The sequence below is a fragment of the Tachyglossus aculeatus genome, chromosome 3 (assembly GCF_015852505.1).
Source record: "Tachyglossus aculeatus isolate mTacAcu1 chromosome 3, mTacAcu1.pri, whole genome shotgun sequence".
NCBI lineage: Eukaryota > Metazoa > Chordata > Mammalia > Monotremata > Tachyglossidae > Tachyglossus > Tachyglossus aculeatus.
The window spans coordinates 59,599,783-59,627,200 of record NC_052068.1 but is presented as its reverse complement, the minus strand read 5'-3'; the positions used below and the strand labels follow the sequence as shown (position 1 = coordinate 59,627,200).

The 27,418-nt window shown below is 47.4% G+C and overlaps 1 protein-coding gene across 1 annotated transcript in view; it reads left to right on the top strand.

Moving 5' to 3' along the window:
- The window catches only part of MROH2B (maestro heat like repeat family member 2B), a 94,980-nt gene that overhangs the window by 27,838 nt on the left and 39,724 nt on the right, over positions 1–27,418 (top strand). Inside the window, exons 11-22 of the mRNA XM_038744407.1 lie at positions 962–1,035; positions 5,063–5,185; positions 8,100–8,210; positions 11,547–11,706; positions 13,565–13,605; positions 15,359–15,500; positions 16,700–16,743; positions 18,269–18,376; positions 21,257–21,373; positions 22,332–22,439; positions 25,026–25,178; positions 26,547–26,573. Coding sequence (XP_038600335.1) covers positions 962–1,035; positions 5,063–5,185; positions 8,100–8,210; positions 11,547–11,706; positions 13,565–13,605; positions 15,359–15,500; positions 16,700–16,743; positions 18,269–18,376; positions 21,257–21,373; positions 22,332–22,439; positions 25,026–25,178; positions 26,547–26,573 — 1,208 coding nt within the window. The remainder of the gene's footprint in view (positions 1–961; positions 1,036–5,062; positions 5,186–8,099; positions 8,211–11,546; positions 11,707–13,564; positions 13,606–15,358; positions 15,501–16,699; positions 16,744–18,268; positions 18,377–21,256; positions 21,374–22,331; positions 22,440–25,025; positions 25,179–26,546; positions 26,574–27,418) is intronic.

Below are 27,418 nucleotides of genomic sequence, written 5' to 3'. Positions count from 1 at the left end.
CTGTTGAAGAAATTCATTAAGGAAGAGTTTTGGAAGACATCCAGTACATTGCTCTGCGAACAGTAGGTACCTAGGCTCACGACTGATTTGGATGGCTCTATCTGTGAATATTTTTTTTGTTTGTGACAGGAAAGTGAAAGGGATTAGGATGAACTGTGTAGTGGCCTGAAAGTCAGAGGACCTGAGTTCTAATCCCGTTTCCTCTTCTCCCACTCCCTTCTGCAGCGCCTTGACTTGCTCCCTTTATTCATCCCCCTCCCAGCCCCACAGCACTTATGTTCATATCTGTTATTTTATTTGTTTATACCAGTGCCTGTTTCCCTCTGGACTGTAGACTGTAAACTCGTTGTGAGCAGGGAATGTGTTTGTTATATTGTTCTATCGTACTCTCCCAATCGCCTAGTACAGTTCTCTGCACACAGTAAGCACTCAGTAAATAGGATTGACTGACAAACTGACTAATCCTGGCTCTGCCACTTATCTGCTGTTCTTGGCAAATAATAAACCCTGAGCAGATACCCTAATGACTAATTGTTAGTAGTGTTATAATTGCCAGTTATTATCAATTGCCAATTGATGATTCCGTTGTAACTGTATGTATTGGACGATCAGTCCTGCATAATCCTTATTAACTTGAGAAGCAGAATGACCTGCTGGATAGCACACGGGCCTGGCAGTTAAAAGGATCTGGGTTCTAATTCCGGCTCCACCACTTGTCTGCTGTATGACCTTGGGCACCCTTAATTTCTCTGCACCTCAGTTACCTCATCTGTAAAATGGTGATTAAGACTGTGAGCCCCACGTGGGATAAAATGAGGATTAAGACTGTGAGGGTCAGGAACTGTATTCAGAGTGATTTGTTTGTATCTACTCCAGCATGTAGAACGGTGCTTGACATATAGGAAGCGCTTAACAAATACCATCATCATTAACTAGTGTGTGTCCCCTCCCTTTCTTTCAGAGCCCAAGATGCGGAATTACGTCGTTCTGGTGGAGAAGACTGTCAAATCCACCCTCGGAGATCCTCGGAACAGGGTAGGAGAATGGGCTGACACAGTCCTGGAGTCTCCTTAGTTACCGGAACCCCACACCACCTGCGTAGAAGCAACCAGACCTAGTGGGAAGATCACAGGCCTGACAGTCAGGGAACCTGAATTCTAATCTCGTCTCTGACACTCATCTTGGACCAATCACTTCACTTCTCTGGGCCTCAGTCCTCTTATCTGTATAATGGGGATTTAATATCTGTTCTCCCTCCTACTTAGACTGTGAGCCCAATGTGGGACCTGATTATTTTGTATCTATCCAAGGGTTTAGTACAGTGCTTGGCACGCAGTAAGCACTTAATAAATATTAGTCATGGTAGTAGTGTTACAACACAGGGGCTCTCCAGAAATGCTGGAGTAAACTCCCTCTTTACAGAATGTTTCCGCATCTTCATCTTTTCCAAAGGAGTGAGCTCCCCAGAGGTGACAAGGTCTTTAGAGAAAGCCCAGAAAGGACATTTTTGGTCATTTAGTTTTACAAAAATCTAATAAAATGTTCATAGAATTTTTATTCATTTAAGTAGCAATTTACAATTTTAAATGTCTTAAAATGCAAACCGCCTTCCCTCATTTCTGATCATTTCCTTGCTATTCCCCACCCAATGCCCTTTCCCAAGCTCCATGCCTGGCTTGGACGGGCCCCCAAACTATTCCACCTTCTCGCTTTCCCAAAAACATTCCTCACCAGAAATTTGGGATTCTTTCAAAGGCATCATGCATTCTTTCTCTTGAAGTTAAAAACTCTATCTTTTGGTTTACCCAATTCTTTGGCCACGATGTCCCCAAGGCTTTGACCTCTGCCCTCTCCCCAAATTGACCATTTAATGGCATCATCATCATCATTAATGGTATTTATTGAATGCTTACTGTGTGCAGAGCATTGTACTAAGCGCTTGAAGGCCAGAGGTCCCAGCAGAGGTCCCTTTATTTCTATTTCTTTCATACCCTTCCTCAGACAAGGTTTATTAGTTCAGCCACCCCAACTTCCACATTTATGACTTTTTCTCTTTCGTTGTTTCCCACCCATGGCCTACCATAGCACATTCTGCTGAGAAGCGGCGTGGCTCAGTGGAAAGAGCCTGGGCTTTGGAGTCAGAGGTCATGGGTTCAAATTCCAGCTCGGCCAACTGTCAGCTGTGTGACTTTGGGCAAGTCACTTCACTTCTCTGAGCCTCAGTTACGTCATCTGTCAAATGGGGAATTAAGACTGTGAGCCCCCCATGGGACAACTTGATCACCTTGTAACCTCCCCAGCGCTTAGAACAGTGCTTTGCACATAGTAAGAACTTAATAAATGCCATTATTATTATTCAGTTTCCCTTCTCCCACCCAGAAATGCAGTAGGCCTGGAACACTGGGATCCTGAGGACAGGGAATGAGTCTGCCAACTCTGTTGTATTGTACTCTCCCAAGCACTTAGTACTGTGCTCTGCTCATAGTGAGCATTCAATAAGAAGCAATATGTCCTAGGGGAAAGAGCACAGGCCTGGGACTCAGAGGACCTGGATTCTTATTCCAGCTCTGCCGATTCATGCTCTGTGACCTTGGGCAAGTCACTTAACTCCTCTGTACCTCAGTTCTCCCGTTCTCCCTCCTCCTTAGATTGTGAGCCCCATGTGGGACATGGACTGCATCCAGCATAATTCACTTGTATCTACCCCAGCACTTGGAGCAGTGTTTGACACACAGTACGTACTTACCAAATAGCATAAAAAAATGAATTGATGATACAGAATCTGTGACCCAGCCAAATGTTCATTAGCTCAATAATAATAATGGTATTTGTTAAGTGCTTATTACATACCAGCTACTGTACTAAACATTGGGGTGGATACAAGCCAACTGGATTGGACAGTCCTTGTCCCACATGGGGCTCACAGTCTTAGTCTCCATTTTCCAGATGAGGGAATTGAGGCCCAGAGAAGTGAAGTGACTTTCCTGATGTCACCCAGCAGACAAATGGCAGAGCCGGGATTAGAGCCCAGGTTCTTATGAGTCCCAGACCTGTGCTCTATCCATTAGGCCACCCTGCTTCTCAGTGATCCCATAATGTGGAGGGATCTTGAGAGAATACATGGTATAGAGATGGCTGAATTGGCAGAAGGGGCATTTCCAGAATCAAGGTAAACACGCAGACCTCCAGAACCCAGTAGCTACAATTCACCTGGGTGGCAACTGTTTTTCCACCTGGGCTATAAGCTCGTTATGGGCAGGTAACATGTCCGCTAATTCTGTCGTACTGTACTCTCCCAAGTGCTTAGTACAGAAAGAAGCTTTCACAGTGTTTTCAGTTCTTCTGTGTCGCACGTTGTCCCTCAGAATGCGGCTATAGAGTTAGGAAGAAATGCTCTGATGCAGAGCGTGTCTGTTTGGGTAGAACGTGATGAGACATCATGGGAGACGATCTGTAGCATGTCTTTCGTCACTGGTCCAGGAGCTACTCTTGAGTGCAGAGTTTAAGATGGGGAGAGTGGCATCTTTTCAGATTATAGCATGGCTCAGTGGAAAGAGCACAGGCTTGGTAGTCAGAGGTTATGGGTTCTAATCCCGGCTCTGCCACTTACCGGCTGTGTGACTTTGGGCAAGTCATTTAACTTCTCTGTGCCTCAGTTACCTCATCTGTAAAATGGGAATTAAGACTGTGAATCCCACGTAGGACAACCTGATTACCTTGTATTCCCCCAGCACTTAGAACAGTACTTTGCACTCAGTAAGTGCTTCACAAATATCATTATTATTATTATTATATGAATTGGGAGAGAGTTTCTACCTTTAGAAATCAGGAAGTGCACCTCTTTACATTTTAACTCAAACATGTCATTCACAACGATGCTTTTATCCATTAGCGTTCAATAATAATTTCTGCAGCAGATAACGTGAGTATATTATAACATTTGGAATTCATTTGGCATCACTGAAGATCGTGCCCTCGGTATTCACAGAGATTGTTAAACAAAACTAGGAATTTCAGGGGGCTAAAGCAGAATCTCGTGGTAACTTTAGTCCACTGGGTTTTCAAATGATGACAGAAGGAAGAGATATTGGTCTCTCATGAAGTTTTCCAGCTTGGACCAGTTGAAGAGTGGCAGGGAAAGTTTTCTAATGCCAAGTTCAAAGGAAGCCATTAAACAATAACTTAGTCCCTATAAATCTGGGCAAAATTTAGTAAAATGTATTTTAATTGAAGTTCTAACTTTTCATTCCCATGGACTTTCCATCCATGTAGTTTAATTATTCCTGCAAGACTAAGTTTTATGCTACTGAATTCCACTCAGCTCATTAAATTAGAATGAGATGTGCTTGATAAAGTACCTAAACAGTAACACCCACAATTGTCTTAAAACCCCCTTAGACAGAAAGCCCCTTACGGGGCAGGGATTATGCATGGGCTCACTGTGTTGTATCTAGCCCAGTGCTAAGCATAAGTTCTTGGCCACAATTAAATGCTTAACAAATGCCAGAGTTATTAATAATTAAACCAATCCAGTGCCACGTTCAATACAGTGTTCTGTACATATAAGCTCTAGACCCTAAGTATGTTGTGGGAAGGGAATGTGTCTGTTCATTCATTCAGTCATATTTATTGAGCACTTACTGTGTGCAGAGCATTGTACTAAGCACTTGGGAAGTACAAGTTGGCAACGTACAGAGACGGTCCCTTCCCAACAATGGACTCACATTGTACTTTCCCATAATCACTCAATAAATATGACTGAATCAATGAATGAATGCTCTTCACACAGTAAGCGCTCAATAAATACCAGGGATTGATTCATTGATTGAATTTAGATCTGTGTGGGCCATTCCAGCGTTGGCTCACGTCATCACTTGGGGTCAAAAGGCAGCAGGACGAGGGGGTTAAATATGAATCAAGCGAAAGTTCACAAAATCCAGAGTGGGACGTGGGCTGAATTCCTTTTTGGGCATGTTAGCCGACGGCCCCAAGGAGGGGAGAGGCGGCCTTCCGACAGTCAGGGTGCTCGCTCCATATCCTGTCTGTGTTCCCACCCCTCCAGGTGAGGCTCAACACCCTCCTCCTCATCAAGAGCATGTGTGAGCTGGGCTTCCTGGAGGCCAGCGAGGGCTGGCCACTGCTTGATTACGTCTTCGCCCAGTACGTGCTGAGCAACGCCCGCCTGGTATGGACGGTTCCTTCACCCGGGTCAGGGGCGGACCAGGGATATGGGGCCGGCACCATCAGAGGGATGGGGAGAGTAGACCCCGATGGCAAAAACAACCCTTGCCCCACAAAGAATTTCACCACGGAAATCACCGTGGGCCTCTCCCAGCCCCCTGGGGAGAGCGGGAGTCATGATGGTGTTGATTGAGTGCCTGTATTGTACTTTGGAGAGTACTATGTAACAGAGATACAGTCCCTGCCCACAATGAGATTAGCTTTGAAGATGGAGAGAATGCTGGTCTGTTGGATACAGAGAGAGACAAGACGGAGGCATCGGGACTAGTTTGGTGTTAGAGGAGCAAAGTGAACAGGCTGGGCTGGAAGTGGGAGAGCAGCAAGGTGAGGTAATAATAATAATAATAATAATGTTGGTATTAAGCGCTTACTATGTGCAAAGCACTGTTTTAAGCGCAGGGGTAGATACAAGGTAATCAGGTTGTCCCACGTGGGGCTCACAATCTTAATCCCCATTTTACAGATGAGGGAACTGAGGCCCAGAGAAGTGAAGTGACTTGCCCAAAGTCACACAGCTGACAAGTGGCGGAGCCGGGATTTGAACCCACGACCTCTGACTCCAAAGCCCGGGCTCTTTCCACTGAGCCACATTTTTAAGCTGATGGTAAGGAGTTTCTGTTTGATGCAGAGGTGGATGGGCAACCACTGGAGGTTCTTGAGGGGTGGGGAGGCGTGGACTTGAACGATTTGCTTCCTGCCAGCCTACTGTGTGTAGAGAGGCAGAGAGGCCTATTGATCAATCAGTCAATCAACGGTGTTTATTGAGCGCTGACTGTGTGCCGAGCACTGCACTAAGTGCTCGGGAGAGTAAAGTGCAACAGAGTTAGTAGACATGTTTCCTACCCACAACAGGATTACAATCTAGATGGGGAGATAGACTTTAATATAAATCCAGCGGCAGCGTGGCCTAGTGGCAACAGCCTGGTTTGGGGAATCAGAGGACGTGGGTTCTAAACCCAGCGCTGCCATTTGTCTCCTGGGTGGCCTTGGGTAAGTCACTTCAATTCTCTGGGCCTCAGTTACCTCATCTGTAAAATGGGGATGAAGACTGGGAACCCCCACGTGGGACAACCTGATCACCTTGTATCTACCCCAGCACTTAAAACAGTGCTTGGCACAGAGTAAAAGCTTAACAAATACCATTATCATCATAATTATTATTATAAATAAATAAATAATAGTTGAAAAGCACAGACCTGGGGGTCAGGAGACCTGGATTCCAATTCCGGCTCTGCCACATGCCTGATGTGTGTCCTCGGGTAAGTCACTTCCCTTCCCTGTGCCTCAGTTTCCTCATCTGTAAAATGAAGTTAAAATTCCTTTAGACTGGGTGTCCTATGTGGGATGGGGACTGTCTGATCTGATTGTCTGGTACCCAACCTAGCATTCAACACAGTTCTCAGTGCAGAGTAATGACTTAATTAATCATTATCATTTCTGTATTAGAGCATTGTTCCAGACCCTTGGGAACATATACAATCAGAGTAAAAGAACTGGTCCTTGTCCTAGAAGAGCTTGTCATGAAATGAGGAAGGCAGGCAAACGCTAGTGTACAATGGAACAGCTGTGGGCAAGGAAGGTGTCTACTAACTCTGTATTTTCCCAAATGCTTAGAACAGTTCTCTGTACACAGTAAGCACTCAATAAATACCACTGACTGATGGGGGAAAAACAGTGTGGAGAAGCAGCATGGCCTAGTGGATGGTCAGAAGGACCTGGGTTCTAATGCTGGCTCCACCTCATGTCTGCAGAGTGACCTTGGGCAAGTCACATCACTTCTCTGGTCCTCAGTTTACTCATCTGTAAAATGGGGATTAAGACTGTAAGTCCCATGTAAGGCAGGGACTGTGTCCAATCTGATTGGCTTGTATCTACCCCAGTGCTTGTTAAGTACAGAGTAAGTGCTTAACTAATACCATTAAAAAAAACTTGGGTACAAGAGGTAATTACAAAAGCATGGAAAACTGAATAACTACATGAGTCCCAAAATCCACATATATGCAGGTTCTAGGGGTGGTTAATGGTTTGATGGGACCAGAAGTGGTGGAAATTAGTCAGGCAGTGCATTAGAGAAGCAGCGTGGCTCAGTGGAAAGAGCACGGGCTTTGGAGACAGAGGTCATGGGTTCAAATCCCAGCTCCACCAACTGTCAGCTGTGTGACTTTGGGCAAGTCACTACACTTCTCTATGCCTGTTACCTCATCTGTAAAATGGGGATTGATACTGTGAGCCCCACAAGGGACAACCTGATCACCTTGTAACCTCCCCAGTGCTGAGAACAGTGCTTTGCACATAGTAAGCACTTAATAAATGCCATTATTATTATTATTATTATTATCAAGTGCTTAGTACAGTACTAGGCACACAGGAAGCACTCAATGCCACTGATTGATGGATTGGTCCTGGAGGAAGTGTTGGGGATGAAAGCTCTGAAAATGGGAAGGGATGTAGTCTGGGGGCTTTGAAGAGGGAGGGATCTCATTCAGGGAAAAGGGTCGGAGCGATGAGTCCGTGTGGAAGGAGGCAAGACCAAAGCACCAGAGTAAGAAGGTGAGCTAGGAACGAGGGAAGAATGCAAGCTGAGCCATAGCGGCTGAGGAGAGTGGACACGTGAGATGGGGAGAGTTGGTGGAGTGAGACTGCAAGCGCATTGTGGGCAGGGAATGTGTCTGTAGTGTAGACTGATGCTCTTTACCCTCCCAAGCACTTAATACAGTGTTCTGCACAAAGTAAGTGTTCAATAAATACGATCAATTGATCGATTGTTTGATTGGAGAGCCGCGGAGCGCCAGCCCCAGGAGGAGGAGGCCTGACCTGGTGGTCTGACTCCAGCCCTGACGTAGAAGTTCTCTCAGCAGAAGGCGCCCAAAGCGGTCCCCGCGGAGGAAGCCCAGGAGGAGACAGCAGTCCTTGGGGCTAGCCTCGAGGTCCTGCAAACCCTCAACCCGCTGATTGGGGCTTTGCCTCAGGTAAGTTTGCCATGCTCCTTTCCCTCTGGCCCTTCCTGACATGCCCCCTTCTCCCGGGATCCTGGCAGCTCCCAGAGCCTGGAATCTGGCCCATCTGGAGATGCTCCAGGATGCCCCACAAAGTCGGTCAATAGGTTGATCTATCGGCGGTATGTGTGGCATGCTTACTATTTGCAGAGCACGGCTGTGCTCAGTGCTTGGAAGAGTACAGTACCCTCCCTCCCTCTGCCCATCCGCCAAGCTAGCTCTCTTCCTCTCTTCAAGGCCCTACTGAGAGCTCACCTCCTCCAGGAGGCCTTCCCAGACTGAGCCCCTTCCTTCCTCTCCCCCTCGTCCCCCTCTCCATCCCCCTCATCTTACCTCCTTCCCTTCCCCACAGCACCTGTATATATGTATATATGTTTGTACATATTTATTACTCTATTTATTTATTTATTTTACTTCTACATATCTATTCTATTTATTTTATTTTGTTAGTATGTTTGGTTTTGTTCTCTGTCTCCCCCTTTTAGACTGTGAGCCCACTGTTGGGTAGGGACTGTCTCTATATGTTGCCAATTTGTACTTCCCAAGCGCTTAGTACAGTGCTCTGCACATAGTAAGTGCTCAATAAATACGATTGATGATGATGATGATCATCGATGGTATTTATTGAGCATTTACTATGTGCAGAGCACTGTACTAAGCATTTGGGAGAGGATGCCCTCCTTCCTCATATCAACAGATAATGACTCTCCCCTCCTTCAACACCTTATTGAAGGCACATCTCCTCCAAGAGGCCTTCCCTGACTAAGCCCTCCTTTCCTCTTCTCCCACTCCCTTCTGCGTCACCCCGACTTGCTCCCTTTATTCATCCTCCCGTCCTAGCCCCACAGCACTTATGCAAATATCCAGTATTTATTTATATATATTCCTGTCTTTCTCCCTCTGTAGACTGTAAGATCATTGTGGGCAGGGAATGTGTCTGTTTATTGTACTCTCCCAATCTGCTCTGCACACAGTAAGCGCTCAATTAATATGATTGACTGACTGATTGACAATATGAGTTGGTAGATGTATTCCCTGTCCTCAGGGAGCTAACAGTCTAGATCACAGAGCGGGTAGACTCGTTCCCTTTTCCCAAGGAGCTTACAGTCCGGAGGGGGAGACAGATTTGGAAATCAATTACAGATGGGGGAAGGGGCAGGATAAGAAGGCTTAGGGACCCCTTTAATGGCTCCAAAAGAAGAGAAGACAAAAGGAAACCCGTTACTGGATCAGCCTGGGGTCTGACCAGCTCAGGGCTCTGTCTACAGTAGTGAGACTGTAGATAGAGCACGGGCCTGGGAGTTAAAAAGACCTGGCTCCACACAGCGGATCTTGGGCAAGTCACTTCACTTCTCTGTGACTCAGTTCCCTCATCTGTAAAATGGGGATTAAGACTGTGAGCCCCATGTGGGACAGGGACTGTGTCCAACCTGATAAGTGCTTAGAAAGTGCTAGACGTGTAGTAAGCACTTAACAAATACCATCATTATTATTATTGTCATTACAAAAATTGTCTCAAAATTAGACTAATTAAAATCCCTAAAAAATAGTTAAAGCCTGCAATGGCAGAAATAAAAATGTATTCCTTTGCTCTTGGTGTGTGTTGCAAAAAACGCTTACACTGCTCTACACCCAGTAAATGGTTCTAATCAGCATGGTCTAGTGGATAGAGCATGAGCCTTGGAGTCAGAAGGTCATGGGTTCTAATCCTGACTCCGCCACTTGTCTGCTGTGTGACCTAGGGCAAGTCATTTCACTTCTCTGCGCCTCAGTTACCTCATCTGTAAAATGGGGATTAAGACTGTGAGCTCCATTTTGGACAGGGACTGTGTCCAACCTGATTACCTTGTAACTACCCCAGTGATTAGAACAGTGCTTGGTACCTAGTAAGCACTTAACAAATACGGATCATTATTATTAGTCACAGATTTCTCACCAGGCTCCTGTGCGACATTGAATAAGCCATAACCTCTCTGGACCACCATTTCCTCCTCTGATAGACTGTGAATGCTGTGTGGGATAGAGATTATCCAATTGGATAACTTCACATTTATCTTAGTGCTTAGCACATAGTAAGCCCTTAGTAGATGCCATAATAATAATCATTATTATTATTACAAGGCTATGCATAGGTACCCAAGACAGCGACTCAGTAATCACTCATATTGACTGAATGATTGCAAAGTTTCCCCTGGTTTCCTCACTGCTTTGTATGCCTGCATCTTCGCAGCCACCAACTCCCTTGTATTCTACTTTCCTCAGTGCTTAGTACAGTGCTGTGCACAAAGTAAGCGCTCAATAAATATGACTGAATGAATGAATGAATGCTGTGAACTCAGTCAGTTCTCCAAAAATACCATCGATTGATTGTACCACTGATTGACTGATTGATTGATTTCTGTTTTCAGTGGCAGGGTGCAAAACAAATGGAAATCAATGGTATTTATTAAACACTTAGTGTGCACAGAGCACTGTACTAAGTTCTTGGGAGAGCACTATAGAGCAGAGCTAGTAGACACAGTCCCTGCCTTCCATTCCAGAATTGCCTGTGATGGGGTAAATGAATGTTTACGCTCCTTGCACGCAGAGAACATTTCTCCCAATTCTATTACATTGTACTCTCTTAAGTGCTTAGTATAGTGCTCTGCACACAGTAAGGGCTCAATAAATACCATTGATTTTTTAATGGTATCTGTAAAGTGCTTACTTTGTGCCAGGCACTGTACTAATTGCTGGGGTAGATTAGGTTGGATACAATTCCTGCCCCACATAAGGGCTCACAGTCTTAATTGATTTCAATGAAAAAGCTTGGAGAATCACATGATGGACAACCTGATTATGTTTTATACCCAGGTGTGGGGATAGAAAGCTAAAAACTCTTGCTGGGGAAAGACAGACTCCATCGCAAGCATCCTGGGAAGTGGGGGGAGAGCAGGGGTTGTATAGCCTCGGCAAACAACCAGGTACTAACTTATAGGGAGCGGGATCTGGCTGCTTGAATCCCAAAAGTTCCCCTTACCTCTTCGGGCCTCTTTGGGAAGTCAAGGCAGCAGTTTCAGAGAAGTTCCGAGGTGAGTTTGAAGCGAAGGAGGGGCCTAAGCTCTGGAGACCCCACCAAGTGACCAAGCACCCTCCTCCCTGATGCCCTTGCCCCCTCTAAGTCCCTGCCCCCCAAGAAAGTCTGTGGAGAATGCATCTAGGTCGGAGCCGGACCTGAAAAAGAGTCAGAGAGAGAGATGGCAGAGGGACACAGGCCTAACAGTAAGGGCTGGAAAGCTTCTAGAACTCTTTCTCGCCTCTCTTTTGCAGATTCTGTGGCCAAGGCTGTTGACCTTTGTGGTGCCGGCAGAGTACACAGGGGTTTTGGCCTCCACCTGCAAAATCCTCAGGCTCTTGGTTGCAGCGAAGAAGGAGGAGGAGGCTCAGAAGCCCGAGACATCCTCGGCCCTTGCCGGCCACGGCACACCAGGTGGGAAGAGAGAATTTGGGTTTCTTTTCCCCTCTGTAGACTGTAAATTCGTGAGCAGGGAGTGTGTCGACCAGCTCTGTTGTATTGGATTCTCCCAAGAGCTTAGTACAGTGCTCTGCACACAGGAAGCATTCAGTAACTCATCTGCTGTGCGACCTTGGGCAAGTCACTTCTCTCTTTTGTGCCTCAGTTTCCTCATCTGCGAAACAGTATTCAAAACACACGATTCCCATCATCCAGTACTCTGATGGCCATCCAGTGCCCTGGGCGTCAAAGAGAAACTCCCACCCGACCACCAGATTAAAGGCTCTCTCACAACACTCTCCTTGCTAATCTGCTCATTTCTCCTTGTACAGCCTCCCTTCCTCCTACTCCTGTCTTGCTCTCACCTCTCTTTCCTGCTACCCCCTGCGTGTGCCCTTCCCCACCCTGCATGAACCCTCCTCCTTTCCCTTTCCTCCATCCCCTCCCTCCCCTGGCACCTCTACTGACCGCCTCCCTCCCCAACTTCAAAGCCTCCTCCAACACCACCTCCTCCTCCTTTTTTTCAAATGGTGTGGGTTAAGCGTTTACTGTGTGCCAGACACTGTACTAAGCACTGGGATAGATACAAGCTGATCAGGTTGGACACAATCCATGTTCCAAATTGGGGCTCACAGCCTTAGTCCCCATTTTACAGATGAGGGAACTGAGGCACAGAGAGGTGAAGTGACTTGCCCAAGGTCACACAGAAAAGTGGTAAAGCCGGGATTAGAACCCAGGTCCATCAGACTCCCAGGCCTGTTCTCTATGCATTAGGCCACACTGTGTCTCTAACTCTAACCCTGGTTGTTTCCCCCATTTCTCTGTTGATGTCACCCCCTAGTAGCCCCTGAGCACTTGGGTATCTTTAAGCATAAATTGATTTAGAATGGAATTGCCTTGTTTTCCTTGTCATTTGTATATATGTCTTTAGTCTTATGTATTGTACATTTAAATTATGTGTCTGCTTGCCTCCCTCATAACAATATTCATTCATTCAATCATATTTATTGAGCACTTACTGTGTGCAGAGCACTGTACTAAGCACTTGGGATGTACAAGTTGGATATGATCTCAACAGCAAGGATTGACTTCTACTCTTGTTATTTGTGTCTAAGCACCCACTACAGTGTTCTGCACACAGTAACATCCAGTACAGCACCCTGCACAGTGCAGGGACAATGAACAATACTACTACTAATAATAATAATAATAATAATAATAATGGTATTTGTTAAGCGCTTACTATGTGTAAAGCACCATTCTAAGTGCTGGGGGGCTACAAGGTGATGAGGTTGTCCCACATGGGGCTCACAATCTTAATCCCCATTTTACAGATGAGGTGACTGAGGCCCAGAGAAGTGAAATGACTTGCCCAAAGTCATACAGCCGACAAGTGGCAGAGTCGGGATTAGAACCCATGACCTCTGACTCCCAAGCCCGTGCTCTTTCCACTGAGCCACACTGCTTCCCCCAAGTGCTTACTATGTGCCAGGCCTAGTAAAAGGTATTGAATCCCCATTTTACAGATGAATAAACTGAAGCACAGAAAAGTGAAGTGACTTGCCCAGAATCACGCAGAGGGCAAGTGGCAGAGCCAGAATTAGAACCCGGGGCCTCTAACTCCCAGGCCTGTGCTCCTTCTATTAGGCTATGCTGCTACACAGCACACACGCAAAACAGGTGTCCAGTACAGCACTCCGCACACCATCAGTGAAGATAAAGAAGATTCCTGGAAAGATGGCATGTCTCTGACCTTGCCCAGGCACATTTTGGTGGCAAAGTCACCAGGATTACCCTGGTCCATCCAACACTAACATTCCCTTTTTCTTTCCAGGCCAACTCCCATCCCCTCACCAGCTACTGGCCAGACTTCTGGTGAGTGACTGTGGGATTAAAAGAGGGGAGGATGGATGGTAGTTCCAAGCCAATGGCTCCGGCTGATGGGAAGGCTGATCCCCCAGCTGGAGGCAGTGGCTGATCGGAAAGATGGTCCCACTGCTAGAGGCTTGGCTGATGGGAAGGCTGCCCTCATAGCTGGAGGCAATGCTCTGAATGGATGGATGGAGTTTGGCTTGGTCTGGCCATACAAGGAGGGGTGGGAGAGTGGATGAGAGACGATTTGAGTTCTGATGAGCAGGTGACCATTCCCCTGTGATGGGAGAGTCTTCCAGTTCTCAGAGTAATCTCATTACTAGAGGGGCAAAGAGGGATTTTTTTTCCTTGTGCCCCGGGGGATCAGCCATAGAGGACTTTAGTTCAGGGAGAAGGTGAGGGAGGAGCAGGTGGCTTGACCACAGGGACTCTCAGCTGCATCCTCCTCCCCCTGCTTCAGTCCCCTTGGCTGGCAGACAGAACGGAGCCTTGAGACTTCTTTCTGTCTACAGCCCAGCAGCCAGCATGGACCTCTGAAAGGAGCATGGCTAGCCTGCCCCCCACATTGCCTTTCAAAAAAAAAATGGTATTTGTTAAGCACTAAGTATGTGCCAGGCACTGTACTGAGTGCTGGGGTAGATATAGGCTAATCAGACTGGACACAGACCATGTCCCACATGGGGCTCATAGTCTTAATCCCCATTTTACAGGTGAAATAACAGGTATAGAGAAGCAAAGTGAATTTCTTGCAACCCATAAAGTGTCTCTAGTTGCAGTATCAGGCAGGAAATTATCTCTATTAATTAGCAGCTTTTCTAGCATCCGTTAAGTGCGATTCAGTGCTAGCCCTAGAAAAGCTAGGTTCAGATCCAGTCTCTGACCCTCAGAGGACCCATAGTCCCAAAGGAGAGGAGGGAAACAGGCAGAATCAGGTGACAAACACCTAAGGATAAAACGAGGTCATCCCAACATCCACAACATCCACTTTATCACTTCTGTGTCCACCTGAACACTTGCATAGCTATCAGTCTGCATACTCTACCCAGTCACTGCTACCCATTTATTCCCCAATCCATCTTTATTTACTCTGGCTATTCCAGGATTTTTTAAAAATAATATTTATTAAGGGTTTACTCTGTACTAAAAGCTGGGTTAGATCAACCAATCAATCAATCAGTTCTATTTATTGAACAGTTACCGTGTGGTAGATACAAACTAATCCAATTAGACACAGTCCACGTCCCACATGGGGCTCACAGTCTCAGCCCCCATTTTACAGATGAGGTAACTGAGTCACGGAAAAATGAAGTGACTTTCCCTAGGACCCACAGTAGACAAGTGACAGAGTGGGATTAGAACCCAGGTCCTTCTGACTCCCAGGATCGTAGTCTATCCACTAGGCCACGCCGCTTCTTTCTCTTTCTCTTCCTCCACCCTCCCACTGATTGTCAATGGGTATGTGCCTGCCTGTCTCTCCCCTGTTAGATGGTCAGCTCCTGGAGGTCAGGGTTCAGGTCTTTGGGCTTCTATCATTCTCTCTCAAGTGCTGAGAACATCCCTCTGCCCCCAGGAGGGTCCCAGTAAAATGGCCTGCCCGGAAGGCACTCAGTAAATACCACTGATGAGGCCCTGAAGAAACGCAAGTCCGCCCGCCAACAGAAGGCTGGGCTAGTTAGAGGGTCGGGTGGCTACTGGCAAGGAGGTGGGCGGGGGGCATCGCCTGAGGGAGCAGTGGCCGGCTCTTCTGTCGCCTCAGGTCACGTCGGTCCTGGCCTGCGAGGGAGAAGAGCGAGGGACGGAAGCTCTGCAGCTCCTGCAGGCCATTCCCCACCTTATCCACCTGGACCTGGTGAAGCCTTGGACCACTGGCTTTCCGGTGCCGCCCCTTCCTTCTGCAGGTACCGAGAGCTGGGGGGGCGGGGCGGTTGGGGGGAAAAGGTAGGAGGGGAAAGACCCCCGGTCACCGCAATCATGGGCCACAGTGAGAACCCACTGGTCCTGGAGCTGCTGGGGCCCATTTGGCCAGTGCCCTGTGGCGGTGGGCTTCATCCCACCCTTGTGGGCTGGAGTTTTACTGCCCCGGGAGGGCTGAGCGTCACTTTTATATAAAGTTGATTTCCCCCACCCCAGAAGGCAGTGCTATAGGCCCACTGCCTCCCATGTTAGACGATAGGGGCTGGATGGGCTGGGAATTCACCCCACCTTCAACCCCCCAACACTTACAGACATAAGCAGCATGACCTAGTGGATAGAGTTTGGGCCTGGGAATCAGAAGGAAATAGGTCTAATCCCAGCTATGCCACTTGTCTGCTGTGTGATCTTGGGCAACTCACTTCACTTCTCTGCACCTCAGTTACCTCATCTGTAAAATGGGGATTGAGACTGTGAGCCCCACCTGGAACAGGGACTGTGTCCAACCCAATTTGCTTGTATCCACCCCAGTGCTTAGTACAGTGTCTGGCACTTAGTAAGTGCTTAACAAACACCAGAATTATTATTATTATTACTACTTCACTTTTCTGGGCCTCAGTTCTCTCATTTGTAAAATGGGGGTTAAGACTGTGAGCCCTGTGTGGGAGAGGGACTGTGTCTAACTTGATTTGCTTGTACCCATTCCAGCACTTAGTACAGTGCTTGACACATAGTAAGTGCTTAATAAATGCCAAAGAATAATAATAATAATAATAATAATAATGGCATTTGTTAAGCACTTACTATGTGCAAAGCACTGTTCTAAGCGCTGGGGAGGATACAAGGTGATCAGGTTGTCCCACGTGGGGCTCACAGTTATTATTATATTATATATATTATATAATATATAGTAGTATATATTATATTATTGCATATCTTCACATTATATATTCTAAATGACTTATTTTTATTAATGTCTATCTCCCTACAGACTGTAAACTTGTCATGGGCAGGGAGAACATGTTCACTAATTCTGTTAATTGTACTCTCCCAGGCACTTAGTAGAGTGCTCTGCATGTAGTAAGCACTCAGTGAATACCACTGATTGATTGATTGAGGAGAGGAGGGAAAGGCAGGAAGAAAAGGGCTAATTCCACTCAGGTGACATTATGGCCTCTTCTTCTAGGAAACAGCCAGGAAAGGGTGCGGTGGGAAACCTCTCTCCTTCAGGTAAGCCTGGCTTCCAGCTCCGATGCGTAGGAGTCAATCACATAGTGCCAATCTTCTGTGGGAAGACAAGGTTGGAGGCAGTGAAGAAAAATCTTAGCCACACTCTGAAGTAGTATTAGAGCACAGCAAGACTTCAAATATATTAAACCTTTGTGCAAATCCAAAGCCTGGCTCTTGGCCACACAAACCCATGGCATTCCTCTCCTCTTCAGATTCCGGTTTCCGCTGGGGTCCTCGGCTGGCTCAGAATCTACAAAAATTAGCTGGCCGTGCTTTTCTACTCTGTTTTTTCCCAGAGCTAGGAAGCCCCCATTCCCAGCGTGAATGTCATTGGGTGGGATTCTCTGGCCCGTTCACATGCTGTAGCCATGAAAACCCAGTAGCGCACCTTCTCTGTCCCCGGGCCGCTTAGGGTGAGCGCTGCTCAGAAGCTGACGGAGAAGAGGACGTGTCCTTGAAGGAGGAGTGTTGGTTGGTACTGAGCCATAAACACTCTCTGGCTCAGTCTCCCTGTGCCCAGCAGCATAGAATAAATACATAAATGGAAGGACAGCTAGTCAACTAACAGAACTAGGATCTAATGAAAAGGTTTAGTGGTCACGGTTAGCCGTTTCCAATAAATGGGCATTATGCTCTGTTAGCTCATTTAAACTGTAAGCTTGTCGTGGGCAGGGAAAGTGTCTATTAACTCTGTTCTATTGTACTCTCCCAAGTGCTTAGTATGTAGTAGTAGTCTAGTACTCTATAATTAAAAGTAAATTATAATTATAAGCAAAATAAATAGTACTCCATTTATTTTATTAATGATGTGCATATAGCTATAATTCTATTTATTCTGATGGTGTTGACAGCTGCCTACTGGTTTTGTTTTGTTGTCTGTCTCCCCCTTCTAGACTGTGAGCCTGTTGTTGGGTAGGGACCGTCTCTAGATGTTGCCAACTTGTACTTCCCAGGCGCTTAGTACAGTGCTCTGCACACAGTAAGCATTCAATAAATACGATTGAATGAATGAATAGTAGTCTGCACATAGGACATGCTCAAAATGTACAATTGACTGATTGTTTACTGGCTGAGACTGCATCACTTGTGCACCACCAATCCTGATCTGGGTTTTGGAACTGTGCATTGGGTTTCATTTTGAATCTGTAGCTTAAACCAGTAAAGCACCAGGTCCCATGTGGCCATGAAATAGCATAGCTTAGTGGCTAGAGCAAGGGCCTGGGAGTAAGAGGACATGGGTTCTAATCCTGGCTCCACCACGTGTCTTCTGTATGACCTGTAACAAGTCACTTCACTTCTCTGGGCCTCAGTTTCTTCATCGGTAAAATGGGGATTAAGACTGTGAGCCCCATGTGGGACAGGGACTGTGTCCAACCTGATTAGCTTGTATCTCCCCAGGGGTTAGAACAGTGCTTGTCACATAGTAAGCACTTAACAAATGCCACCATTATTAACAAATAGCACAATTATTATTATTATTATTATTATTAAGCTCGTGGGCACCTCACACTACTCTGTTCCACAGTTCCTCACGGAGACCTTGTACAGCATAAACGACAACGTCTGGACCAGCAAGCTGAGCCTGGAGTTGAGTCAGCAGATGAACAGCTACGCCAGAACATCCGCTGAACAGGTCAGCCCTCAGGGGAGGGGCAGCAGCAGCGAGCTAGCTGGTTTGAACTGGTCTGGTCTGGTCTGGACTGGTCTCATCCGGTCTCGGGGCAGGAGAGAGGCAGGCGATGGCGCCGCAGGCATTTGGGTAGGGGTCTCTCAGTCATTCTAAATCAATAAATGATTTATTTATTTTAATGTCTGCCTCTGAACTGTAAGCTCACTGGGAGTAGGGATCATGTCAACCAACTCTCCTAAGTGCTTAGTACGGGGCTCTGCACACAGTAAGTGCTCAATAAGTGCTCTTTTAGACTGTGAGCCCACTATTGGGTAGGGACTGTCTCTATATGTTGCCAACTGGTACTTCCCAAGCACTTAGTACAGTGCTCTGCACACAGTAAGCGCTCAATAAATACGATTGATGAATAAATATCATTGATTGATTGGCCCCTGACCACAGTACAAAGCGAAGGGCAAACGGTGAAGAGAATCCCCCAGGGACTGAATTCTGCACTTTCCTGACCTCAGGCTGTCCATCCTTAGCTGATCTGCGCCACAAAGACCTTCCTGCACCCACACATGGTCCACCTCTATTTAGCCTTCCCACACACACACGCACGGAGACTTTCCATCTGAACCGAGAAGCACCGGGGCCTAGTGGAAAGGGGGGACCCAGAGACATGGGTTCTAATCCCAGTTCTGCCCCTTGCCGACTGTGTGCCCTCGGACAAGTCATTTTACTTCTCTGGGCCTCAGTGTCCCCATCTGTCAAATGGGGATTCAATTCCCATTCTGCCTCCCGCTTAGACTGTGAGCCCCATGTGGGACAGGGACTCTGTCCTATCTGATTAGATTGTATCTCCCTCAGTGCTTTGCATAGTGCTTGGCACATAGTAATCACTTAAATATTATTATTATCATTGCCAACTCGAAGGTCTGTGACTCGACCCACATTTGTGAATTGTCCATCTTGTTTTGAGATGTCAAAATCCACAACAACAACAACAACAACCAAAGATCATTGAATATTCATTGAATATTGCTGTCACACTATCATAGTGATGATGAGGATGATTGGGGTATTTGTTAAGCACTTACCATGTGTCAAGCACCGTTTTAAGTGCTGGGGTAGGTACAGGTTAATCAGATCGGACACAGTCCCTGATCCACACGGGGCTCACGGTCGAAACTGGAGGGAGAACGGGTGTTGAATCCCCATTTTACAGATGAGGTAACTGAGGTACAGAGAGAGAAATGAAATGACCTGCCCAGTGTCACACAGCAGGGAAGCGGCAGAGCCGGGATTAGAACCCAGGTCGTTCCAACTTCCAGGCCCATGCTTTTTCCCCTAGGCCCTGCTGATAATGGATATTATCAGTAATATCCATAACTTCTAATTATCGTGAAGAAGGAATTCCCCAAATGGAGACTTTGTCAGTAAACAATGACAGGAAGGGATCCAGAGACCCCATGGTTTGTCACTGAGTCGCAGGAGCAGGTTCCAGGATGCTCTTCTGGGAACGATGGGCCGCCACGGGAGCAGGGAGGCGAGAAGCGCTTCTGGCCCACCTCTGGGAAGCCACTTGCTTTGGGCCCGAGTGGCATTCAGTCCTGCTGTGTGCTCGCAACCAAAGCCATTTACTGGTTTCCCAACATCAATTCCTCAGCCCTTTCCAGCTTCTCTGAGGGATCCCATAGGCTGGGGTTGGGTGGGATGGGGTCTTTGAGGAGCACAGGTCTCCAGCTCAGGACATGCCACATGCTTCCAGCAATTGACATCGAAATAATAATAATAATGGCATTTGTTAAGCGCTTACTATGTGCAAAGCACTGTTCTAAGCACTGGGGAGGATACAAGGTGATCAGGTTGTCCCATGTGGGGCTCACTGTTTTAATCCCCATTTTATAGATGAGGTAACTGAGGCACAGAGAAGTTAAGTGACTTGCCCAAAGCTGACAAGTGGCAGAGCCGGGATTAGAACCCATGGCCTCTGACTCCCAAGCCCGTGCTTTTCCACTGAGCCACGCTGCTTCCCTAGTAGCCCCTCTCCCCCTACACACACACACACACACACACACACTCTCTCTCTCTCTCTCTCTCTCTCTCTCTCTCTCTCTCTCTCTCTCTCTTTCTACCTACTCTGGCTCTGCCGCTCTTCTGTTGTGTGTCCTTGAGCAAGTCACTTCACTTCTCTGTGCCTCATTTCCCTCATCTGTAAAGTAGGGATTAAAACTAGGAGCCCCACATGGGACAGGGACTGTGTCCACTCTGATTTGCTTATATCCACCCCAGTGCTTAGTACAGTGCCTGGGACATAGGGCTTAACAAATACCACAATTATTGTCGTTATACTCTGTCTCTCTCTCTCTCCCTCCCTCCCTCTCCCTCTCCCTCTCCCTCTCCCTCTCCCTCTCCCTCTCTTTCCTGTGGAGGGCAGGGATCAGGAACAAACTGTTCTGATGCAATGAACCTAGACTAAGAGTGTCTTCAAACTGGTGGATATCAACCTATCACCAAACCTGGCACCAAAATCTTCCAAGAGAGGTGGTTGTGTATTCCAGGCTTAGAGGAAGGATCTGTTCCAGCGCATGAGAAGCAGCGTGGCTCAGTGGAAAAAGCCCAGGCTTTGGAGTCAGAGGTCATGGGTTCAAATCCTGGCTCTGCCAATTAGCTGTGTGACTTTGGGCAAGTCACTTAACTTCTCTGTGCCTCAGTGACCTCATTTGTAAAATAGGGATTAGAACTGTGGGCCCCCTGTGAAACAACCTGATCACCTTGTAACCTCCCCAGCGCTTAGAACAGTGCTTTGCACATAGTAAGCGCTTAATAAATGCCATTATTATTATTATTATTATTTATTATTCCACTGAGCACCACAGCTTCCCTCTTCTCTTTCTCCAGAAATTTCTCTGGAAGGCCCTGGGCACCACCTTAGCCTGCTGCCAGGATGAGAACTTCGTCGGGGCTCAGCTGAGAGACATCTTGAGATCAGCCAACCGGCTGGGAGAGCCCAGGCAGGTCAGTGAGACGCCTCTGGTCCAGGACCGCTGGGAGCAGGAAGTCCGGCCAGAGCCCTGCACCAACAAGGCCCTCTGTGGGCAGAGAATCTGTTTATTGTTGGATCGTACTCTCCCAAGCGCTTAGTACAGTGCTCTGAGAGCTCACCACCTCCAAGAGGCCTTCCCAGACTGAGCCCCCTTTTTCCTCTCCTCCTCCCCATCCCCTGCCCTACCTCCTTCCCTTCCCCACAGCACCTGTGTATGTTTGTACAGATTTACTACTCTATTTATTTTACTTGTACGTATTTACAATTCTATTTATTTTGTTAATGATGTGCATCTAGCTTTAATTCTAACTGTTCTGATGACACCTGTCCACATGTTTTGTTTTGCTGTCTGTCTCCCTCTTCTAGACTGTGAACCCGTTGTTGGGTAGGGACCGTCTCTATATCTTGCCAACTTGTACTTCCGAAGCGCTTAGTACAGTGCTCTGCAATCAATCATATTTATTAAGCGCTAACTGTGCAGAGCACTGTACTAAGCGCTTGGGAAGTCCAAGTTGGCAACATATAGAGACAGTCCCAACCCAGCAGTGGGCTCACAGTCTAGAAGGGGGAGACAGACAACAAAACAAAACATATTAACAAAATAAAATAAATAGAATAAATATGTACAAGTAACAGTAAGTGCTCAATAAATACGATTGAATGAATGCTCTGCACATGGTAAGCATTCAGTAAACACAATTGACTGACTGACTGACTGATATTCTTATCCCCCTGGACACTCCGGCCCCCGGTTTCCTTTTCCTCACCTACTCTTCCCTTCCGGGGCTCTATTCAGCACCCCCTCGGCCCAGGCCTTTGGTGTGAGGAGAAGAGAATGGGGGGTCCCACCCCTCTCCACCCACCCGCTGTGCCAAACGGAGCCCTTAGGACTCAGGTCAGACCCCAAAACCTAGGCATTTCTGCACGCAGGGGACGAGCTATATTTTGGGGCACTGTGCCGCCAGCCATCTGGATCTCGTGTTAAAGGCCCTGAAGGCATATGAAGAAGGGGAGACATCCTTCCTCAGCCGCTGTAAGGTAAAGCCAGACCTCCTGCCCTGGAGGATCATTTCCCTCTTCCCTCAGAGAGAGATGTGGAGAAAGAGAGGGAAGGAAAGATGGGGAGAGGAGAAGAGAGAAGTGAGAGAAGGGAACGGCGAGTAGGAAAGGGACAGGAGGGAAATGAGAGAATAGTAATAATAATTTTGCTACTTTTAAGCACTGACTATGTGCCAAGCACTGTTCCAAACGCCGGGGTAGATACAAGATAATAAGGTTGGACACGGTCCCTTTCCCACCCAGGGCTCACAGTCTAAGTAGGAGGAAGTAGGATTAATCCCCATTTTTCAGATGAGGACTTTGAGGCCCGGAGAAGTTAACTGACTTGCCCAAGGTCGCACAGCAGACACACGGAGAGCTGAGATTAGAACCCAGGTGCTCTGATTCCCAGGCCTGTGCTCTTTCCACCAAGCCACACTGCTTCCCTAAGAAGGGAATCAGGGGTGGGGAAGGGAAGAACAGAAGGGACAAGGGAAAAGCAGCCCAGCCCAGTGGAAAGAGCACAAGCCTGGGAATCAGAGGACCTGAGTTGTAAGCATGGTACCACCCACATGTCTGTGTGACTTTGGGCAAGTCACTTTACCTCTCTCTGCCTCAGTTTCCTCAACTGTAAAATGGGGATTCAATACCTGTTCTCCCCATACTTAGACTGTGAGCCTCATGTGGGACGGGGCTGTGTTTGATCTGATTTTCTTGAAGTGTAGAGCTTAGTGTAGAGCTAGTGTACAGCTTAGTGCAATGCTTGGCACAAAGTAAAGGTTTAACCAATGCCATAACAATAAGGGGGAGAATGGGGAACAGAAGGAAAGAGGGGGGGAGAGAAAGAAGGAATTGGGGGGGGAGAGGAGAAGGTGAGAAGACGGCTGAGGAAGTGTGTTTGTGTGTGTGTGTGTGTGTGTGTGTGTGTGTGTGTGTGTGTGTGTGTGTGTGCATCTGAGAGAGAAAAGAAAGAAGCCCACAAGGGCCTGGGAGCCAGAGGACCTGGCCCTCCACTTACCTACTGTGTAACCTTGGGCAGTCACTTAATTTCTCTGTGCCTCAGTTATCTCATCTGTAAAATAGAGATTAAAGTTTTGAGCCCCATTTGGGACATGGATTGTGTCCAGCTTGATAATCTTGTATCTGTCCCAGTGCTTACTACAGTGCCTGGCACATAGTAAGCACTTAACAAATACCATAAAAAAAGAGACAAAGAGAGAAGGAGAAAGAGGAGAGTGGGGAGAAAGAATCATCATCATCATCAATCGTATTTATTGAGCGCTTACTATGTGCAGAGCACTGTACTAAGCGCTTGGGAAGTACAAATTGGCAACATATAGAGACAGTCCCTACCCAACAGTGGGCTCACAGTCTGAAAGGGGGGAGACAGAAAACAAAACCAAACATACTAACAAAATAAAATAAATAGAATAGATATGTACAAATAAAATAAATAAATAAATAAATAGAATAAACAATCAATCAATCAATCGTATTTCTTCTTCTTCAATCGTATTTATTGAGCACTTACTGTGTGCAGAGCACTGTACTAAGTGCTTGGGAAGTACAAGTTGGCAAAATATAGAGACGGTCCCTACCCAACAGCGGGCTCTCAGTCTATTTAGTGCTTATTGTGTGCAGGACACTGTACTAAGCTCTTGTGAGAGTACAATATAAAAATGTAACAGACACATTCCCCATCCACAGTAAACTTACAGTCTCAAGGAGAGAGGGAAAGAGGGAGGGAGAGAAGGAGGCTGAGAAAGTGTGTTTAAAAGAGAGAGTGTGTGAGAGACAGTGTGTGTGTGGAGGGGGGAGGGCAGGGAGGGAGAGAGAGAGAGACAGAGAGGTCATTCTTAAAGGAAGAAGTTGAGCATCTGTCCTGGGCCAGAGAGTGCGAAGGAGACCTCTGGCATTCAGGTGTTCAATCTGCCATCTGCGACAAACGCGGTCCTGAAGGTCAGGGATGTGGGTTTCAGTCCTTTGTGGCCAGAGAAGGTGGCACTGCAGGCAGGGAGGTTGGCCCCGGGGGATCGGGGCTCTGGGCAGGTCCAGGAGCATCCTCGATCCTAGCCCCACTGTCCCACCCCCACCCCCTCAGTACCCGGCTGTCCCGCGGAGCCTGCAGTGCTCACCAGTGTGGCTCAGTGGAAAGAGCCTAGGCTTTGGAGTCAGAGGTCATGGGTTCAAATACCGGCTCCTCAAATTGTCAGCTGTGTGACTTTGGGCAAGTCGCTTAACTTCTCTGTGCCTCAGTTCCTTCATCTGTAAAATGGGGATTAAGGCTGTGAGCCCCCCATGGGACAACCTGATCAACTTATAGGTACCCCAGCTCTTAGAAAAGGGCTTGGCACATAGTAAGCGCTTAACAAATACCATCATCATCATCATCACTGCCTGTGCCTGGCCCTGTTCTCGTGGGTGCCAGGCCAGTCACTTTTCTCCCCCAGATTGGACACAGGGCACACTGGGGGTGGCCTGGCCTCATACCAGGGGGCACGATTCTTGGAAGCAGAAGGAAGGGGGCCAAACTGGAGGGGGGGGGGAGGTGAGAAGTGTCTGTGTCCCTTGGCTCGTCTTGTCCAGGGCCTCTTCTCTGGGAAGAAGAACCTGACCAAGCTGGACCTGATGGCCATTTACGGCTCTGTGGCCCTGCACGCCCCAAAGCAGGAGCTGCTGGCTAGGGTGGACCTCGACATCGCGGCACACGTCCTGCACCTCTACAATGCCTGCTGCCAGGTGAGGAGCGAGTGGGCGGGCGCCCACCCCCTCACGCTGGACCGTGGCCTTTCCCACGGCAGGGTCCAGTGGGGAGGGGCTCGAGTCTGGTGTGCCCAGAGTCTGGAGAGAAAGGAGTAAGCAGAGGGGTAGACTATTTGTTGACTTAACAAATACTTCTCTGGGCCTCGGTTTCCTCACCTCTAAAACGGGGGGGTTTAATCCCTGTTCTCCCCCACAGTTTATACTGTGAGACCCGGGTGGGCTCACAGGTGTGGTCAGACTACAGCTGATTTGATGGTTCTGGATTTACCCCAGTGCTTAGTACAGTGCTTGGCACAGACTAAACCCTTAACAAATACCATTATTACTATTGTTATTACAGGCCTCCATCAGTCAACAATTGTGATTCACTCTAGACTGTGAGCCTGTTGTGGGCAGAGATTGTTTCTATTTGCTGCCAAATTGTACTTCCCAAGCACTTAGTACAGTGCTTTGCACACAGTAAGTGCTCAATAAATACAATTGAATGAATGAATGACTGCCTACTGTGGGCAGAGTGATGTATTGGACACTACTGTGTGCAGAGGGCGTTGTTGGGTGTCTGCCATGGGCAGAGCACCGGGTTGGGTGCCTAATGGGTGCAGAGCACTGTATTGGTTGTCTATTTGGTGCAGAGCACTGTACTAGATGCCTACGGGGTGCAGAGCACTGTGTTGGGCCTCTTCTGAGTGCAGACCACTATTTTGGGTACCTAAGGGAAGCATCGTGGCTTAGTGGGAAAAGCCTGGGCTTGGGAGTCAGAGGATGTGGGTTCTAATCCCACTCCACCAATTGTCAGCTGTGCAACTTTGGGCAAGTAGCTTGACTTCTCTGTGCCTGTTACCTCATCTGTAAAATGGGGATTAAGACTGTGAGCCCCCCGTGGGACAACCTGATCACCCTGTAACCACCCCAGCACTTAGAACAGTGCTTTGCACATAGTAAGCACTTAATAAATGCCATCATTATTATTACTGCATCTCTCCCAGTGCTTAAGACAGTGCTTGGCTCATAGTAAGCACTTAGCAAATATTAATTATTATTATTATTATTATTATTATGGAGGACTCTTCTGAGAGTCTACTGTGTACTGGGCTCTGTACTGGGCATCAGCTGTGTGCAGAACACTTTATGGGGTATAACTGTGTGAAGAGCATTGTATTGAGTGCCTGCTGTGGGCAGATTCTGTATTGGTTGCCCATTCTGTTCAAAGCACTGTACTGGGCACTACCATGTGCAGAGCCCCACATTGGTTACCCACTGTGTGCTGAACAGTGTACTGAACCCCAATTAGGTGCCAAACCCTCACTGAAACTCTGAACGTTGCTTTTGCCTTGTGTTTTTCAGGTTCTGGGTATAACTGTGGTCAACAAGGTAAGTTGGTCACCCTTACTCTTTAAAGGGGGCAAAGGTCATTTGACAATCCCCAGCCGTTTGATCCCATCCCAACCTTCACAGGCCGCAGCCAGGCAGGAAGCAGCAGTGTGGCCATTTGGGTAGATAATAATAATAAATAATAATAATAATAATAATAATAATGGTATTTGTTAAGCACTTACTATGTGCAAAGCACTGATCTAAGTGCTGAGGAGGTTACAAGGTGATCAGGCTATCCCACAGGGGGCTCACAGTCTTAATCCCCATTTTATAGATGAGGTAACTGAGGCACAGAGAAGTTAAGTGACTTGCCCAAAGCCACACAGCTAAGTGGCAGAGCCAGGATTAGAACCCATGACCTCTGACTCCCAAGCCCGAGCTCTTTCCACTAAGCCACGCTGCTTCTTAGATCACAGGCTTGGGGGTTCTACTGCCAGCTCTGCCACTTGTCTGCTGTGTGACCTTGGGTAAATCACTTCACTTCTCTGACCCTCAGTTCCCACAGCTGCGAAATGGGAATTCAATCCCTGTGCCCCTTCCTACTTAGACTGTGAGCCCCATGTGGGACAGAGACTCTCTCCAACCTGATTACCTTGCTTAGTACAGTGCCTAGCAAATAGTAGAGAAGCAGCGTGGCTCAGTGGCAAGAGCCCGGGCTTGGGAGTCAGAGGTCATGGGTTCTAATCTCGACTCCGCCACTTGTCAGCTGTATGACTTTCGGCAAGTCACTTCACTTCTCTGGGCCTCAGTTACCTCATCTGTAAAATGGGGATTAAGACTGTGAACCCCATGTGGGACAACCTGATTACCTTGTATCCCCCCCAGCGCTTAGAACAGTGCTT